This window comes from Thunnus albacares, chromosome 19 (assembly GCF_914725855.1).
Source record: "Thunnus albacares chromosome 19, fThuAlb1.1, whole genome shotgun sequence".
Classification (NCBI taxonomy): domain Eukaryota; kingdom Metazoa; phylum Chordata; class Actinopteri; order Scombriformes; family Scombridae; genus Thunnus; species Thunnus albacares.
This window is the reverse complement of record NC_058124.1, coordinates 28,846,049-28,865,813: the sequence shown is the minus strand read 5'-3', so window position 1 is coordinate 28,865,813 and position 19,765 is coordinate 28,846,049. Positions and strand designations below refer to the sequence as shown.

The following is a 19,765-nucleotide window of genomic DNA, read 5'->3' as shown; positions in this document are numbered from 1 at the left end:
CATAGAGCAGGTCAAGAAATATGGGTCAAATTTGACCTGAACAGTTTGTAAGGGTTAAACAACCTCCAAAAGACAAGGAAATGTATAAAATGGGTTTCTCACAGCTTACCTGAACTACAGAATAAAATCTTGAATATGTATGATGACGCACATCATGTTTCAAGGAGAACGAGCAGCAGCACTACATCGCTCCACTATTATTCAGCATGTGTTGTATAAGATCATAATTGTATCTGACATTTTTGTCTTCACATGAAACTAGTCTTTGACAAGTTATTAACATTTTGTGTGGGTTTATCTAAAATGAGAGAAAATATAAGTTAATGAATGTAGAAATGTTTTTGAAAGTTTTTCCTGATTGTCTTGAATTTAATTGTTCTTAAACCTTTAAAAACTGTATTATAAGTTCAAATCTCTCAGTGAAAACCACGAGTCTTAAATAAAAACATGTCTTTGCCCAAATATCTTAAATCACATCTCCCCTCTGTAGTTCAGACGTTGATTTTGTGTATTAAAACAAAGCCTGACTCATCTGTTGCTTTCTGTGAAGTCTCAGCATACAGAAACGTACAACACTATCAGTAGGAGTTGTTTTTTTTTGATAAAAATAAAATGTTTCCCAAACTGTAACTTTTGGAACCACAGTCCTGTATGTCCTCACAATCACTTTGAATGTAACAAGTAATTCTATTCTATTTGTATTTTATTTTGTATTTTATTTTGTATTATAGTCTTTATAGTCTTTATACTTTAAATCTCTACGTTTTATTATATTTTAGTCGTATTCTGTGTATATTTATTCAGACTCGTTCAGCTGCTGTAACACCTGAATTTCGAATAAAAATCAAAGTCTTGTTTTAGCTTAAATTAAACCGGAAGTGGTTTCTTCTGGTCATCTCGGACAAAGATGTCGGACAGCCTCAACATCCTTGTGACATGAGTTTATTTTCTTTTCTTTTGTAAAGCGTCTCCTCTGATATCAACATGGAAGAAGCTTCAGAGCTGCTGAATGATTAATAAACCGTCTGAAAGGTGTTTTCCACCTTTATTCATCTCTCGCCAGCTTTCAAAGCCATAGATAGAAGTTAGCTTAGCCTGCTAGCTGTAAACGGACCGGCTCAGGGTTTGATGGAGAAAAAGTTTCTGTCATCGTGTTAAAATGTCTAAAGTCCAAATGCTGAGAGCGTCGGTGACGCAGAGACTAACTGCGGCTGCTGAAGAGATATTTGTGCTGTTTGAAAGATCGATAGCAGAGTACGAGGAGGAACTTTCTCGATCCAAAGAGAAGAACGAGCGACAACGCAAACTACTGGACGCTGTTTTCAACCCTCAACTTCAGCTACACAGAGCAGGTTTGTTCATTTATCATCTATATACATATTTAAATCAGTTTGAGGTCATACTTCAATCAATAAATACAGCAGCAAGAACTACTCAGATCCTTTACTTCAGTAAATGTGCCAATACAGCAATGTAAACATACTCCATTACAAGTAAAAGTCCTGCATGAAAAATCCTACTGCAGTAAAAGTACATAAGTATTATGAGCTTGATGTAAAGTATTACAGTAAAAGTACTTAAGTATTATGAGCTTGATGTAAAGTATTACAGTAAAAGTACTTAAGTATTATGAGCTTGATGTAAAGTATTACAGTAAAAGTACATAAGTATTATGAGCTTGATGTAAAGTATTGCAGTAAAAGTACTTAAGTATTATGAGCTTGATGTAAAGTATTGCAGTAAAAGTACTTAAGTATTATGAGCTTGATGTAAAGTATTGCAGTAAAAGTACTTAAGTATTATGAGCTTGATGTAAAGTATTGCAGTAAAAGTACTTAAGTATTATGAGCTTGATGTAAAGTATTGCAGTAAAAGTACATAAGTATTATGAGCTTGATGTAAAGTATTGCAGTAAAAGTACATTAGTATTATTATTTATGACCGGAGGCGGTTCTAGGAGTTTTTAACCGGGGTGGCCACAATGTGAAGTTAACATTCAGGCAAGGCGTGCAGAATTTTCTATGTGCATTAATATTCTACTAATAATAAATTAAAACATAAATTAATAAGCTACATGCATACACAGACCTGTTGATGGTCACTATCCTATTTTGCACAGTCTTTATAGTCAAGTAGGCTAACATTGATAAAGTCAAATAAATAGGACCTTTTTCTGAGCTCATTTATAAAAGTAAAGGCTATAATGTAGATTAATGCTATTAGCAAACCACTAAACAAAATACATCATGGAAACCCTGAGTTCTGTTGTCCTCTAAATTAACTCAAAATACTAACCTGAACTATATAGTATGCCATACATTATAGCATATACTGATATAATAAGACAATTAGCCTGGATGTTTTTGGGTTAAGAATAAAAAAACAGGTTCTGAAGGTATTTAAGGCTGTTAAGAAGATCTGTAGATCTGGATTAAACAAGTGGCATGTTCATATCACCAGCACCTGTAATAATCATAATCCAGAATTTACAGACTGTGAGAGGAGGAGTGTGGACTTGGGCAACAGACATTACAAGAAATGGGTAGAGCGAGAGAGCGTTTACGGCCCTGGTGATACAAAAGAGAAAATACAAAATATGTTATCAGAGCAGCTCTAATCTTTCATGGCTTTAAGGTAGAATTGAACTATTAACGCAGCTTCTAATGGGCCCTCCTACCTGACCTGTGAGCCATGTAAACCATTTGCCTTTGCAGCACTCCTGACGCCCCAGTGCTCCCACTACAATCCTCCCTCCTTTAAAACAGTTTGCTCCATCTCTTGGTCCAAGAATACGTAGACCTATACAGAACAAACAATATTTACTGAATAAAATATTTTCTATAGAATCGTAGCACCTGTAAATTATAAATAACAATACTATTCTTATTTTGTCAGCTGCATCAGGCCCATTCAAACTGGCTCCCCCTCGCCTTCATTTATACATTTTCAAATACAAAAAACTATTTATACTACGGCTTGGCTGAATACTTGATGGTTATTATTTACTGAGAGATGTGCATCCATATTGCCCAGTATGCCCAGCTAATCAACCTTTTTAAATTCCATATTTAATCAATAGTCAGTGTCAATCCGCTGCTTTCCATCTGGCAGGATCTTGAAGGATAGTTCTGCTTCATTCTTTCATTGAAGTTGTAAACACTGACACCCGCTTTAGAGGTGGTGAGGTGGGGCCCTTGTGTAATTTGCAAGGCCCTACACAACATGCGTAGTGAACAAATCTCGGTGGAAACAAACATGGTGGCCAAACGTCCGCCCCACAGCGTGGTGGAAGCCAATGATGTGGCAGAAATTTTGGCGCGTGTGTGTGTGCAGATTATTAATAGTGAAGCATCAGTGTTAGAGCAGCATGTTACTGTTGTAGCTGCTGGAGGTGGAGCTAGTTTACACTACTTTATATACAGTTAGCTAGTTTAGTCCAGTGGTTCCCAACCTAGGGGTCGGGCCCCTCCAAAGGGTCAGCAGATAAATCTGAGCGGTTGTGAGATGATTAATGGGAGAGGAAAGAAGAAAAAACAAAGTTCTGATACACAAATCTGTTTTCAGTTTTTGGACTTTTTCTCTAATCTTTGATTTTGTTGGAATATTGGATCATTTGAACATTTACCACATCTTACAAACCCTAACCCTATCGCCCTAACCTTTACCCTAACGCCCTGACGCCCTAACCCTAACGCTAATGCCCTAACCCTAACCATAACCCTAATGCCCTAACCCTAACCCTACCCTTAAATTAAATTGCAGTTTGAGGCCTGATACCTTCCTCTTTTAAACATGGTAGTGAATGAAACAACAGCCTGTGTCCACATCATCACAACTTGATAACTTACAAACATGAACACACGTCTTGTCCTGCAGCTTGTTGAATGAGCCACCAAACAAACATTCAGCAGGGAAAAGTGCACCGCTAACATCAGTTAGCAGCTAGGTAGCTAATTAGCTGCTCAGCTGCATCACATTAAACAGCAGTAAACATACCTGCAGATGTCACTGCGGACCCGTTAGATGCTGATCCTGATCCTGGTCCTGATCAGTCTATAATCGTACTGAAAACAGGCCTACAAAACAGTCAAACTACTGTAAATTAACCTGAATAAACCTCTTTGTGTTTCTGCATTTATGTTTGATTTGTTTCCTGTTTCCTGCAGACGTCCAGCAGCTGTTGAAGAGTAAAGAAGAGGTTCCCCCTGAGCAGCAGGAGAGGAGCTCCAGTCTGCACCAGGAGGACCCAGAGCCCCCACACATTAAAGAGGAACAAGAGGAACTCTGGACCAGTCAGGAAGGAGAGCAGCTCCAGGGGCTGGAGGAGGCTGATATCACCAAGTTCACATTCACTTCTGTTCCTGTTAAGAGTGAAGATGATGAAAAGAAACTTCAGTTCTTACAGCTTCATCAAAGACAAACTGAGGAGAATAAAGAGGCAGCACTTCAAGAGCTGGAGGAGGTTGATATCACGAAGTTCACAGTCATTCCTGCTCCTGTGAAGAGTGAAGAAGATGAAGAGAAACCTCTCTTACAGCTTCATCAAAGACAAACTGAGGATAACAGAGAGGCAGAACCTACAGCCAGCATCTCAATTGAACAGATGGAAACAGAAACTGATGGAGAAGACTGTGGAGGATCAGAACCAGTCATGAACTTACATCCAGGTGGACATTTACAACCTGATACTGATGACAAGACTTTAGACTCTCCTGAGACTGATGTCAGTGATGACTGGACAGAGACCAGAGAACCTCAGTCAGATTTAAACTCTCTGAAAAATAAAGAAATCCATGTTAGTGATATGAAATTTAATACTGGCAACAACTCGTTCATCTGCTCTCAGTGTGGTAAAAAATTTGCCAGTGAAGAAAGTCTGCAGAGACACATGGCACTGAGTCATCATACAGGAATGAACTCCTTTAGTTGCGAGTTATGTAATAAAACATTTACACATAAGATATATCTGACAATCCACATGGGTGTTCACACAGGAGAGAAACGATTCAGTTGCCGTATTTGTGAAAAAAGATTCACCTGGCGTACAGAGCTCAGGAGACACAAGTGTGTTGGTAAATCCTCACAACTGAACGGTGGAGGAACAAAACCAGTGAGGAACTCGGTCCGTGTAAGAGAGTTGAGATGTAGAGATGCCAAAAACTCCTTTAGTTCATTTTCCTGCTCTAAGTGTAAAAAAAATTTTGACAACTTTCATTCTCTGGAGAGACATCTGAGAACTCATAAAAAGGAGAAACGATTTAGTTGCCCATTTTGTGGTAAATTGTTTGCACACAGGGCACATCTGACACCACACATAGCGATGCACACAGGGGAGAGACCGTACAGTTGTCGCCTTTGTTACAAAAGGTTCACCTGGCCTTCACAGGTGAAAAACCACAAATGTGTTCGTCAGAAGCACACACTGCTTCATCAAAGACAAAGTGAACAGATGGAAACAGAAGCTGATGGAGAGGACTGTGGAAGATCAGAACCAGCCAGGAACTCACCTCCAGATACACATTTACAATGTGATACCGATGAGAAGACTTCAGTTTTTCCTGAACCTGATCCTGGTCCTGAAGTCAGGGAGGATGAGTGGAAGGTGACCCGGGAACCTCAGTCAGGTTTACAGAATGATGTCCCTGTAAGCAGTATGAGTCTTACATCCTCAACAAAAAGATTTACTTGTTGTCAGTGCGGTGAAACGTTTCTTAAAAAAAATTTACTGGTGAGACACATGAAACATCATACAAAGAAACAATTTAGCTGCTCACTTTGTGGGAAAGAATTTGTCTGCAAGGAAACTCTGAAGGCACATAAGAAATGGCACGAAGGACAGACCGAATTTAGTTTCTCATTTTGTGGTAAAATATTTACACATGTAAGACAATTGTTGCTGCACTCAAACTCCCACAAAGAGATCAACAGATTCAAATGTAGTGTTTGTGACGAGACATTTTATTCATTTTCTGCGATCAAAAGACATAAATGTAATAGTGAGTCCTCAAAGCTTCACAAACCTGGGACCAGTCAGGAGGGAGAGCAACTTCAAGGGCTGGAGGAGGCCGATACACCCAAGTTCACATTCACTCCTCTTCCTGTGAAGAGTGAAGATGATGAAGAGAAACCTCAGTCCTCACAGTTTCATCAAAGACAAACTGAACAGATGGAAACAGAAGTTGATGGAGAGGACTGTGGAGGATCAGAATCTGATCCAGATAGACATTTACAACCAGATACTGATGATAAGACTCCTGAAATTGGAAGGAGTGGTGATGACAGAGAATCTCAGTCAGATTTAAACTCTCAGAATAATAATAGAGTCCCTGTAAGTGATAGGAGAGCTCACAAAGGAGAGAAACAATTCAGTTGCTCGATTTGTGGCGCAAAATCAGCATCGAAGAGCGGTCTGAAGCAACACATGATATGCCATTTCAGAAAGAAGTCGTTCAGCTGCAGTAATTGTGACAAAAGATTCTCTTGTTATAGTGAGCTCAAAAGGCATAAGTGTGACAAGCATCCTGAGCTTGAAGTTGAAATCAACAATGATGAGGTGCCCAAGAAACCAGTGAAAGATAAAAAACCATTCAGCTGCCCCGAGTGTGGCAGAAGATTTGCTTCACGGGCAGCGCAGGATAATCACATGAGAATTCATTTAGATGGGAAAAAGTACAGCTGCCAGGTCTGCAATGCCATTTTTTGTCAGGGCAATGACTTAGCACGACACATGAAATCTCACAGAGCAGATAAGCCATTCAGGTGCACTCAGTGCGACAAAAGCTTCGGCTACGATTCCAGTCTGAGGCTCCACATGAAGTGCCATTCTACAGAGAGACTCAGTGATTGCCCTATGTGCACCAGAAAATTCAAGAGCAATAAGGATGTGCTAAATCACTTGAAGGTTCATGCAGGAAACCAAAAACCTTTCATCTGTCCTTTCTGTAAAACAGTTTACTTAAATAAAAAGAGCTGGATTAAGCACATGAAAACCTACGTTGGACAGAAATCAGCTGATCAGTTTTTGGCAAAAGAATCAAAATGAGTAGAAAACATCAGGGCCACTTTTAACCCTTACATACTGTTCAGATTCTGACTCAAAATTAATCTCTATACCAAACTTCTGAACCAGAAATCTGTGTTTCATTCATAAATGCTTCATCAGTCATTAATAAATAGGTGTTTAATCCTTAACGCTGTTTATTTCAGCTTCTCAAATGTGATGGTTTATTTCTTTTCTTTATGGAACGTAATGATGAACTGAATATCTTTTGGGTTTTGGATTGTTAGTCAAAACTAGACGTGAAGATGTAACCTTGGACTGTGGAAACTGTCTGACTAACAGTCCAAAACCCAAAGATATTCAGTTATCAAAGTAGTTGCTGATGAATGTTCTGTTGATTGATTAATTGATGAGTGGATTAACCTTGCAGCTCTAGAAAGAGGACAGCAATCCACATCCATCAGCAATCTCGCATCCATCTTGTCCTATCATCTTGCAACCCCTTCATAAATCCAGTGACCACTTTAATGGTTCCTGACCCCCAAGTTGGGAACCATTGGTCTAAAAAAATGTGTGACAGCTGCACAAAAATAATAAAAACTGGAATATTATTTTCATTTTTGTTTAATCCAGGTCACTTTTGGGAAAACTCAGGCTAAAGTAAAGGGAGTTTTTACTGCTCTCGAATGTAAATATGGGTCAAATTTGACCTGAACAGTTTGTAAGGGTTGAACAACCTCCAAAAGAAGAAGAAGAAATGTATAAAAATTGTTTCTCACAGCTTAGCTGAACTACAGAACAAAGTCTTGAATATGTATGATGACACTCATTTACGCTTCAGGGAGAATGAGCAGCAGCGCTACATCGCTCCACTATTATGTGTTGTATAAGATCATAATTGTATCTTCACATGAAACTAGTCTTTGACAATCTAATGTTTTGTGTAGGTTTTATTTAAGTAGTTTAAAAGGAGAGAAAATATCAGTTAATGTATTTAGGAACACTTTCTGATTGTGTCTTTTTTTTGTTGTTGTTAAAACTTTAAAAATGATATAAGTTCAAATCTTTCTGGCTGTGTTCACACCTGCTGTTAACATGCTGCTCTAAGTACGTCAGATCACACCTGGCATTAGAATGCGTCTCGAATGATGACCACTTGTGATTGGATCTCATTTCCCCAATGCGGCAAACTTGGGAGATACTCAGACATTTCTCTGTTAGGAGCAGCTTAAAGGTCAGTCCACCTTAAGTGAGCTTGGTCAGGTTAGGCTAACCCATTGTTGCTAACTACGGGGCTAACACCCTTCACTTTAATCAGCAGGTGGCAAGCAGGTCACGGGAACTTGGCTTGGGTTGTAGCATTTATTCACTGACAAATAGCTCCACATACACCGCACTGCTTCGTTCACAGCTGCTTAATTCATACTCTTTGCTCCGGTCGCCAGCCTCCTTATTGTTTCACACTTACGCAGAGCCCTTCTAGCTGGCCCTTCAATGTGGTCCAGGAAATATTCGGTACACACTGCTAAAGAATGTGGTCTGAGCGATGCGTCTTGGGTGCATTCACACCTGTACTTAGAGCAGTCCACTTGTGATTGGTCACCCAAGACGCAAGTTAATGAAAGGTGTGAACAGGGCCTCAGTGAAAACCATGTGTCCTAATTTAAAACATGTCTGTGCCCAAATATCTTAAATCACAACTCCCCTGAGTAGTTCAGACATTGATTTTGTGTATTAAAGCAAATTCTAGCTCATCTGTCATCATTGCTTTCTGTGTCTATATTTATTTAGGGGAAGTTTCACTGAGAACAATGCTCTTTCTCAGGAAAGCCCTGATCACATTGACACAGTTGCACATTCTTACCTGGAAGCTGCCCAGTACAACCACAGTCTGATCCACTGGAGCAGATGGGGTTAAGGGCCTTGCTCAAGGGCCCCTCAGTGGTGGTAATGCGAGAGAGGGGCATGCACTGCTTCTTCACTTTTCACCACCCAGATTTACCCTGCTGGTCCGGTGGATTGAACCAGTGACCCTCCAGTCACAAGCTTGCTTCTCTAACCTGTAGGCCACTACCTCCCTCCTTCCAATTCTAACTCAGTTGGAGATTTTTTTTTTGTTAAAAGCAAAATGTTTTTACACTGTAACTAACTAACACACAGATAACCTGTGTGGTTGGTTTCTCCTGTAAACTTTACGGCTGATTAAAGACGATTTGATTTCACTTGTTTACCTTGTTTTGCTTTTGCAGTCAGTTGAACAGTGAAGAAAAGCTTCATAAGGCAGTTTGAGCCAATCAAATCACTCATTCATCTAAACAGACATCACAATCGTGCACAAAATGTCTAATCAATAAATGACAACATAGAAATATCTAATCAAATACTAAGGTTGGGATCACAAGTTTACAAGAAGTTTATAGATTTTTGTATCCAGCGCTGATGCCGCTGAGGATGTGCAGACATCTGCTCTGACTTATTCTACAGTATTTATTTCTTACATCAGAAATGTGACATCAAGTCCTTTTTCGTGGCTGAGCGGGGACATTTCATTGACCAGAAATGTAATGTGGCGTACCTTTATTAATAAATACAGAGAGCGATGCTACAGGTCGTTAAGCAACATCACCGCGATCAGTACTCACCTGCTTTTAGTGCATTCCCAACAGACATTAACACCTGGTTGTGTGTGTTTAAGCGATTGACATCTGGTCACATGGTCATACCTGAAATGTTATCCACAACAGTGCTTACCAACCTTTTTGGCCTGTGACCCCTTAAAATAAAGCAAAGACTACCTGGGATCCCTTGTCACATGTTGCATTGTCTGCCAGCTATCGTTCTGTCCATAAAATGTTAGAAAAATGAGAAAATAGGCCTATATGTTAAAGTTCCTCATAGTCCAAGCTTACATCTTCAAATGTCTGTTTTTGTCAGACCAACAGTCCCAAATATATTCAGTTTATCATCATGTTCGACAAAGAAAGTAACAAATCATCACATCTGAGAAGCTGAAACCTTATTATTTTTTCATTTTTGCTTAAATAGTGAGTACAATGATAATTCAATGATCAAAATAGTTGCTGATTAATCTTCTGTCAGTTGACTAATTAATTCATTGACTAACCTTGCAACTTTAGAGAGAGGACTTATTTTGTTTTATTTTAAGAACTTTTAGAGGCTTGAGGAGGTACAATACAGAAATCCACGAGAAATAAAGCAAAAGTTAGAAAAAAGATTGATTCTGTTTTTATTTAGTTTGTATTATAGTCTTTATTTTTACTCTACATTTTATTATATTTTAATCGTATTCTATTATATTTAGTCAGAATCGTTAAGGCTGAATTTCCAAAGAAAATTTGAAATTTATCGTAAATTGCACCGGAAGTGTTTTTCTTTAGTAGGGGACCTGAATGCACCTTTACTCTGGTTGCCACCCGCCATTAAACGGAAAGAAGAAGAAGAAGAAGAAGGAGACGGGGTTCTCTTCTGGTCGTCTCGGACAACGATGGCAGACAGCTTCAACGTCCTTGTTGCATGAGGTTCTCTTGTAAAGCGTCTCCTCTGATATAAACATGAAAGAAGCTTCAGAGCCGCTGAATGTTTAATGAACTGTCTGAAAGGTGTTTTTCATCTTTCCTCATCTCTCGCCAGCTTTCAAAGCCATAGATTGAAGTTAGCTTAGCCTGCTAGCAGTAAACGGACCGGCTCAGAGTTTGATGGAGAAAAAGTTTCTGTCATCGTGTTAAAATGTCTAAAGTCCAAATGCTGAGAGCGTCGGTGACGCAGAGACTAACTGCGGCTGCTGAAGAGATATTTGTGCTGTTTGAAAGATCGATAGCAGAGTACGAGGAGGAACTTTCTCGATCCAAAGAGGAGAACGAGCGACAACGCAAACTACTGGACGCTGTTTTCAACCCTCAACTTCAGCTACACAGAGCAGGTTTGTTCACCTAGCGGTGCGAAGGCCCTGTTGTATGTCGTGTGTTTGTTTGTTTGTTTCTTTCTTTCTGTCTTTGTTTATTTCTTTCTTTGTTATTAGGGCCCGAGCCCAAAGGGCGAAGGCCCTATTGTTTTTCGTGTGTTTCTTTCTTTCTTATTATTCTGTCTTTATTGTTACGCCACTTCAACCCTAAATTTGACCCCCTAAACATGCTCAAAAACTCACCAAATTTGGCACGCACATCATGTCTGGTGAAAAATTTGATACACATCGCACCTTACAATGGAAACCAATGGGGAGGCATGGACTTAATGCCAAACTTTGGTGTCTGACGTCTAATCTATAAGTCAGACCACTTTCAAACCTGTATCAATGGATTCGCCACAAAAAATCCCACTATAATGTGATTTTTGATGTGAGATTTGACCAAAGTCAGGGGATTTATGAAGGTATTTCCACTAGAAGAGTGCTCTGAAATCCTTCTCTCCAGCTGAGAGGGAGAGGGAGGGAAGTGGGGGGGTGGGTGTGGGGGTTAAATGCAGCTCATTTTTGAAGGATACAGCAGAAAGGACTATATACATACAGTACATTATATATAAACTTTGTATGGAGTTTGGTGTTATTATCATTTATTTTACAATAATTGAGTTTTATATGTGTAATTCAGTAGTGGGGATGAGCTATGAGGGGAAGGGAAAAAATGGAGTGAGGGTGACAGTTTAAAGTGCTGCAGAAAAATAAAATCAAAACTAAAATTTGTATCTCTGTACTGCAGTTTTTCCTTTATTATGGCCCGAGCACCTAGCGGTTCACTCACACTCTCCATTCAAATATATGAGTATTTTTCTGTGTCCAGCTGCAGTTACTTATTGTCTCTACACACCTGACAGTACACATGTCAATCAAACTTTGACCAGGTCATGTGGGTTAAAAGTCTTTACTTTTCTAAAAATAGACTTGATGAAAATTAGGAAGTGAATTTCTTTTACACACAAACTCATCAAAAGTTTTTAAATTATTAATTGAAATTAAAGTGAATGGGCCCAAAACCTGCATCATTTTGATGACACAGGTGTGAGCAAGACAGACATGTCTCACCCTGCAGGAAATTCTCATCCTCACACTGTTGAGTTTTGATGTTTTTCCATGACAGAGGAAGTTGCTATAACTTTATTGTAAATGCTCCAATCTGCACCAAACTTAACATGTTTGTAAAGTCAGACCTGGCAGCCCAGGTCTGGAGACATCTACATGCCCGTGACAGAAGCCCTTGGACTGCACCGCGCCCTGACGTGTGCAAGGGTGCGAAGGCCCGTTCAACGTTGCTTGCAGCTTTAATTTCCTTTGCAGCTATAATTTGGATTTAGTACCAAAAATGCCACACATGGTGGACAGTAAAATATTCAGGGATTTGCTGAAAAGCTCAGCCCTGGCACCGCCTATGGTGTGAGGCCACATCTGAGTCTCCAGCTGGATAAAACTGAGCATCCAAGAGAGTAAACTGTGTATGTGTCCAAATCAGTCTATAATCTTACTGAAAACAGGTGTACATTTAAATAAGACATTCACCTGAATAAACATCTTTGTGTTTCTGCATTGAAGGTAGAAAGAGTGTTGATATTTGAACAACAAACGTCCAAACCAATCCCCCCCCCCCGCTCCCCTTCAGAAGCTCCTCCCCCCCCCCCCCCAAAAATTAATGGACGCTCATTGCCAAGACAACAACCAAAAGAGAAATATGGCAGAATCCAGAGTGATGCATCAGCTGTAGAGTCACTTCTGTTCCTCTCACTCTTCATCACAAGCGGGGAAAAAATAATTGTCTCATGTAAGCACAACAGTCCTTCCACACTCTCCGCCTCTCTGCGGCGTCTCACTTCCACTCGACCTGCGTTCAGTGTCTCTGTCCGCAGAAGCAGCGGTCTGTGATCCTGCAGATCCTGGAGACTGACATTTACTGAACCAAAATAGTTTGCATGTGGGCTCCATGGGAAGAAACCCACATTGTTTGTATTCATTGATTCACTGGTACGGTTAATAAGTTGAAAACGCACATACAGTGGGATATTTGTGTGATCTAAACAGCTGCCTGCTCATTACGCTTCACTAAACGTGACAGAAACGGACTCAGAGTGTAAAAAAAAATGCAGGGGTCTCAATGAGACTGTCTGGGGTTCAGTGTGGATTGATACATTTAATAAAATGGAAGCATATCTGTTACATGAGAAAACACTTTCTATGTGTTTCTATCCCCAACCATTCAAGGGCTGCTGGAGATAGGAGACTGTCACATCCTTACACAGACATTTACACAGCTACTGTGTGTAGCCTTGTTATATTTATCCTGTATTATTTTGTGCCCTATGTACTGTGCTTATTCTGTATTATTCTTTATCCTTTTTATTATATTTTTTGACTCGTATTGTCTTGCAACATACTGTAGATGAGAACTAGCTAAAAGCTAACTCTGGTATAGTACATCAAATGACAACATCTATGTTTAAAACTGTACATGGTCCCTTTCAAATAAAATAAAGGAAATAAATATTTTATTGGATAAGAATTGCTGACTTGACCTTTTTAACATCTCATTGGTTTCCTGTTTTCTGCAGATGTCCAGCATCTGTTGGAGAGTAAAGAAGAGGTTCCCCCTGAGCAGCAGGGGAGGAGTTCCAGTCTGCACCAGGAGGACCCAGAGCCCCCACACATTAAAGAGGAACAAGAGGAACTCTTGACCAATCAGGAGGGAGAGCAGCTTCAAGGGCTGGTTGGTGTCGATATCCCATCCTCTCCTGTGTCAATGAAGAGTCTAAAACACACTGAGTGGAACAGAGAAGCAGAGCCTGTAGCCAGCAGCTCAAGTGAACAGATGGAAACAGAAGCTGATGGAGAGGACTGTGGAGGACCAGAACCAGCCAGGAACTCACATCTTTATAGACATTTACAACCAGATACTGATGACAAGATTTTAAACTCTTCTGAGACCGACGTTAGTGATGGTGAATGGACGGAAACCAGAGAACCTCAGATCTGGTCAGATTTAAACTCTCTGAAAAATAAAGAAATCTTTCTTAATGATATGAAATTTAATACTGGCAACAACTCGTTCATCTGCTCTCAGTGTGATAAAAAATTTGACAGCGACGAAAGTCTGCAGAGACACGTGACATTGAGTCAACATACAGGAATGACCTCCTTTAGTTGCCCGTTATGTAATGAAACATTTACACATAAGATATATCTGACAATCCACATGGGTGATCACGCAGAGGAGAAACAATTCAGTTGCCATATTTGTGAAAAAAGATTCACCTGGCGTATCCAGCTCAGGAGACATAAATGTGTTGGTAAATCCTCACAACTGAATGGTGGAGAAACAAAACCAGTGAGGAACTCTGTCCGTATAAGTGAGTTGAGATGTGGAGATGGCCAAAACTTATTTAGTTCATTTTCCTGCCCTGAGTGTAAAAAAAATTTTGCCACTTTTCATGCTCTGAAGAGACATGAGAGAGCTCATTCAGAGAAGAAATTAAGTTGCCCATTTTGTGATAAAGCAATTTTCTGCAGGTCACATCTGATACCACACATAGCGATGCACACAGGGGAGAGACCATACAGTTGTCGTTATTGTTACCGAAGCTTCACCTGGCCTTATCAGGTTAAAAACCACAAATGTAGTCGTGATAAGTACTATAAGCTTTATAAAAGCCGAATCAAGGAGAAAAGAGCGGCAGCGCTTCAAGGGCTGGAGGAGGCAGATATCAACCAGTTCACAGTCACTCCTGTCCTTGTGAAGAGTGAAGATGATGAAGAGAAACCTCAGTCCTCACAGCTTCATCCAAGTCCTCCAGCCAGCAGCTCAGCTGAGCAGATGGAAACAGAAGCTGATGAAGAGGACTGTGAAGGACTAGAACCAGATCCAGATAGACATTTACAACCAGATACTGCTGATAAGACTCCTGAATATGGAAGGAATGGTGATGACGGGATGAAGAACAAAGAACCTCAGTCAGATTTAAACTGTCTGAAAAGTAAGAGGGTCCCTGTAAGTGATAGGAGAGATTATAGTTATAAAAGAGAGAAACTATACGGTTGCTCAGTTTGTGGTAAAAAATCTGCATCAGAGAACGGTCTGAAACAACACATGAAACGCCACTTCATGAAGGAAATCAGCTGCAGCGACTGTGGCGACATATTCTCTTCTTACAGTGAGCTCAAAAGGCATAAGTATGACAAGCATCCTGAACTGGAAGTTGAAATCAGTGATGATGAGGTGCCCGAGGAACCAGTGAAAGATAAGAGACCATTCAGCTGCCCCGAGTGTGGCAGAAGATTTGTTACACAGGCAGCAGTGGAGATGCACATGAGAACTTATTTAGAAGGGAAAAAGTTCAGATGCCAGTTCTGCGGTGCTGCTTTTTGTCACGACGTTGACTTAAGGCAACACAGTCAATATCACAGAGCAGATAAACCATTCAGGTGCACTCAGTGTGACAAAAGGTTTGCCTATCGTGCACGTCTCAGTTACCACATGAGGAGCCACTCTACAGAGAGACTCAGTGATTGCCCTATGTGCACCAGAAAGTTCAAGAGCAATAAGGATGTGCTAGTTCACTTGAGGACTCATGCAGGAAACCACAGACCTTTCATCTGTCCTTTCTGTAGAGCAGTTTACTTTAACAAAGGAAAGTGGATTCAGCACATGAAAACGTATGTCGGGCGGAAACCAGCTGATCAGTTTCTGCCGAAAGAATCAGAATGAGTGGAAAACATCAGGGCCACTTTAAACCCTTATATACTGTTCATGTTCTGACTCTTTACCTTATCTCCTCATAATTAGTCTCCATACCAAACTTCTGAAACACAACCCATGTTTATTCATAAATGGGTGTGTAATGAAGCTTTCAGAGAGCAGAGAGTGTATTCTTCAGGTTTTTACACTCCTCAAATGTGATGAGTTATTGCTTTTCTTTGTTGAATATGATGATAAATTGAATATCTTTGGGTTTGGGACTATTAGACAAAACCAAACATTTGAAGATGTAACCTTGGGCTACATCTTTAACGAATACTTTTCGTTATTTTTCTGTCATTTTATGGACAAAATGATTAACTGCAACATGTGACAAGGGGTCCCTGGTAGACTTTGCCTTATTTTAAGTTCCCCACAGTCCAAGGTTACATCTTCAAATGACTAGATTTGTCTAACAGTCCAAAACCAAATGATGTTCAGTTCATCATGTTTGACAAACAAGGTGATTAATTTTTTCATTTTTCCTTAAAAAGTGAGTAAAACAATCTTTAAATTATCAAAATAGTCGCCAATTAATCTTCTGTCAATCACCTAATCAATTAATCAACCAACTGTGCAGCTCTAGAAAGAGGACTCATTTTGTTTTATTGGAATAATTATCTATCCAATTATATTGAGACCCTTTTCATTAATCCAGCGACCACCAACCAAAGTTGGGAACCACTGGTCTAAAAAAATGTATGACAGCTGCGCACAAATAATAAAAGTTGAAATATTATTTCCATTTTTGTTTAATCCAGGTCACTTTTGGGAAAACTCAGACTAAAGTAAAGGGAGTTTTTACTGCTATCAAATGTAAATATGAGTCACATTTGACCTGAACAGTATGTAAGGGTTAAATAACATCCAAAGAAGAAAAAATATATAAAAAGGGTTTTTCATAGCTTTCCTGAACTAAAGAACAAAATCTTGAATATGCATGACGCTCATTACGCTTTTAGGAGAACGAGCAGCGGCACTACATCGCTCCACTATTATTCAGCATGTGTTGTATCTGACATTTTTGTCTTCATATGAAACTAGTCTCTGACAAGTTATTAACAGTTTCTGTCAGTTGTCAGTATATGTAGAAATGTTTTTGGAAGTTTTTTTTCTAGATTGTCTTGTTGTTAAAACTTTAAAAACTGTGTTAAAAGTTCAAATCTCTCAGTGAAAACCAAAGGTCTTAATGTAAAACATGTCTATGCCCAAATATCTTAAATCACAACTCCTCTGAGTAGTTCAGACATTGATTTTTTTGTGACTCATCTGTTATTGTTGCTTTCTGTGAATGAAATTTTATTTCTGTTAACACGATGTAGTAGATTTTTGTTTTTTTGCAAGATAAGCTGAAAGTTTGGTTTCTTGTAAACTTTACAGCAATAGTTGATTCTTTTCTTAAGTTGATTAAAGACGACTTGATTTCACTTGTTTACCTTCTTTTTCTTTTGCAGTCAGTTAAACAGTGAAGAAAAGCTTCATAAGGCAGTTTGATCCAATCAAATCACTTTCCTGTCAGTTCACTTCCCACCATGAGGCTCATTTAATATTCATATAAAACAGTGGTTGGGACCCCCACAAGGGGTTGCGAGATGATAGGACAGGATAAGATACCAAAAAAAAAAAAACAGACACAAAGTTCACAAAGTTTTAAATGGAGCTTTCTTCTAATTTTTGCTTTATTTCTTGTGGTGTTACTATATTTTAACTCAAGTCTGTAAAAGTTATTCAAATAAAATCCTCTTTCCAGAGCTGCAAGGTTAGTTGGTTCATTGATTAGTCGATTGAGGGAAGATTAATCAGTAACTATTTTGATAATCAAAAAAATGTTTTACTCACTTTTTAAGCAAAAATGAAGGAATAAGCTGGTCAGATTGTGGGACATGATGATAAACTTAATATCTCCGGGTGAGAGAGAGAGAGACACAGAGAAGCATAATAACAACAATAATAACAATGATAATCAACCTAAACAATATTTTACTAAAAGATTTTCACCTTATATTTCATCTCCACCTCATCACGTCACCGAGACATTGCTTTAGAGAAACGTGTGCACTGATCTGAAGTCAGCTGAAGTGTTCACATTCTCACCGCACACTCTGCTTTTATAAACACCATTTTGTGTGCAGGAAAAGGCGTATGCATGGTTTTTGTGTCTAAATGAATTTTAAGCAATTTCTTTAATCAATTATTGGTTAATCATTACTAATTTATGAAATACGCTGGATTTTTTTGCATTATAAAACCATTTTAACCACTGACATGAACAGGCTTAATTAGGAGTTTAAAGAACAGATAAAATAAACACTTAATGATAAATTAAAAATCACAAAATAACGATTTAATTTAAAATTACGAAGCTCCCCCTCCGGTCTGTTGCGGTCTATTCAACAACTGGCCCGACAAAATCCAAAGTATTCAAGTATTAAACACAGCAAACAGCTGCACAGCTTCCAGCTTCATTAGGACATAAATTAGATCAGACTAGATGTGTTCGATATATCAACAATTAATTAACAATGAATCAAAATTGCTGCAGCCTTCAAAAGTGAATAACCTGTCGCTTCCATTGTCTTCTGCATTATTGGTTAATATATTTTTAATCAGTGATGTCCCTGATGTCCCTTAATCTAGTTTTAGGACTTGAATAGAAATCTGATCACGTTTTAGGTCACATGAAGGGTTCACAAACTTTCAAGCAGCACTGTACACACACACACACACACACACACACACACACACACACACACACACATACATACAGTACTGTGCAAAAGTTTTAGGCACTAAAGGTAAAGTGAGGATGCTTTCAAAGAAAATGCCATGAATAGTTTTTATTTATCAATTAACTTCATACAAAGTGCAGTAAACAGAAGAAACCTAAATGAAATCATTATTTGTTGTGAGCAGCTTTGTCTTTTAAACAGCAGCAGTTCTCCACAGTGTTTCAGGAACTCGGCAGGTCGGTTGTTCCTGCATCTTGGAGAAGTTGCCACAGTTCTTCTTCTGTCTCTTCATATAATCCCAGACTGACTCCATGATGTTGAGATCAGGGTTCTTTGGGGGCCAAACCATCTGTTGCAGGACTCTTGTTGATGAAGATAGTTCTTTATGACTCTGGCTGCATGTTTGGGCTTGTTGTGATGTTGCAGAATGAATTAGGGACCAATCAGACGCCTCCCTGATGGTGTTGCATAAAGGATAAAGATCTAAACATCTAATGCCTCTGTTCTGTATATGTATGTGTGTGTGTGTATACATACATATATATATATATATATATATATATACATACAATATTATAGGAATTATATTCCATCAGTGTAACAGTGTGACAACTGTGAAATAGTTTTTGTAAATATTTATGTGTGAGTACAAACTTACTCATACAATATTTTACTAATATTTTATATCTAATACTTTTCCTTGTGTGTTTATGTCCTTTGGTTTAACTCTGATAACATCCTTTTAAAAACAGTAAAATGCTTTTTCTGTTTTCTTTTTGTCATTTGTGTAATGTTCATTCTGGCATTTAAAATTTTGACCTTAAATATTTATCAAACAAATTAAGACAAACATTATTTTTGCCTTAAATACTAACTATCATCAAAATATTTTTTTCAGAAAATAGTACCTATATCACTTGTATCTACTGTGAAAATGCAATAAATACAATATAATATAAAAGTTTCTGTTTATGTGCATTGTTTTGCACTGGTTTTATTGAGGGAGTTGTCCACTGTAACGGGTAATCGGCTGAGAAGTAGTTCCCTGGAGGGGAAATGGGTAATGTGTGTAAGTTGCTACATTACGTGCCGGGACATGTTAATGAAGAGTTAATACGAAATATAAGTTCAGAGACCCAGTGGGTTAGATGCACTGTTTTATTGTTTTACTGAGTACACCTGAACCTCAGGTTAGCTGTTGCTGTGGCAAAGGAATAAAAATGTGCTCCGTTGAGCTACCCAGCAATGCTGTTGTGGAGAAACACTGATCAGTGGTCAACTCATCAGTGAAGAAAGTGTCCAGA

The 19,765-nt window shown here is 38.9% G+C and overlaps 2 protein-coding genes across 5 annotated transcripts in view; both read left to right on the top strand.

Moving 5' to 3' along the window:
* The first annotated feature begins 861 nt into the window (after positions 1–861).
* LOC122970005 (zinc finger protein 808-like) lies at positions 862–9,222 on the top strand. Its single transcript, XM_044336080.1, has 2 exons — positions 862–1,352; positions 4,167–9,222. The coding sequence occupies exons 1-2, from the start codon at positions 1,160–1,162 to the stop codon at positions 7,040–7,042; spliced, it is 3,069 nt and encodes a 1,022-aa protein (XP_044192015.1). The 5' UTR covers positions 862–1,159; the 3' UTR covers positions 7,043–9,222.
* Positions 9,223–10,408: 1,186 nt separating this feature from the next.
* The window catches only part of LOC122970011 (zinc finger protein 260-like), a 35,083-nt gene continuing 25,726 nt past the window's right edge, over positions 10,409–19,765 (top strand). Inside the window, exons 1-2 of one of the 4 annotated variants that reach the window (XM_044336087.1) lie at positions 10,427–10,940; positions 13,553–17,159. In XM_044336087.1, coding sequence (XP_044192022.1) covers positions 10,748–10,940; positions 13,553–15,702 — 2,343 coding nt within the window. In that variant the 5' untranslated portion in view covers positions 10,427–10,747 and the 3' untranslated portion in view covers positions 15,703–17,159. Of the gene's footprint in view, positions 10,941–13,552; positions 17,160–19,765 lie in introns of those variants that run through there. The other 3 variants (XM_044336085.1, XM_044336088.1, XM_044336089.1) reach the window with 3 other exon arrangements.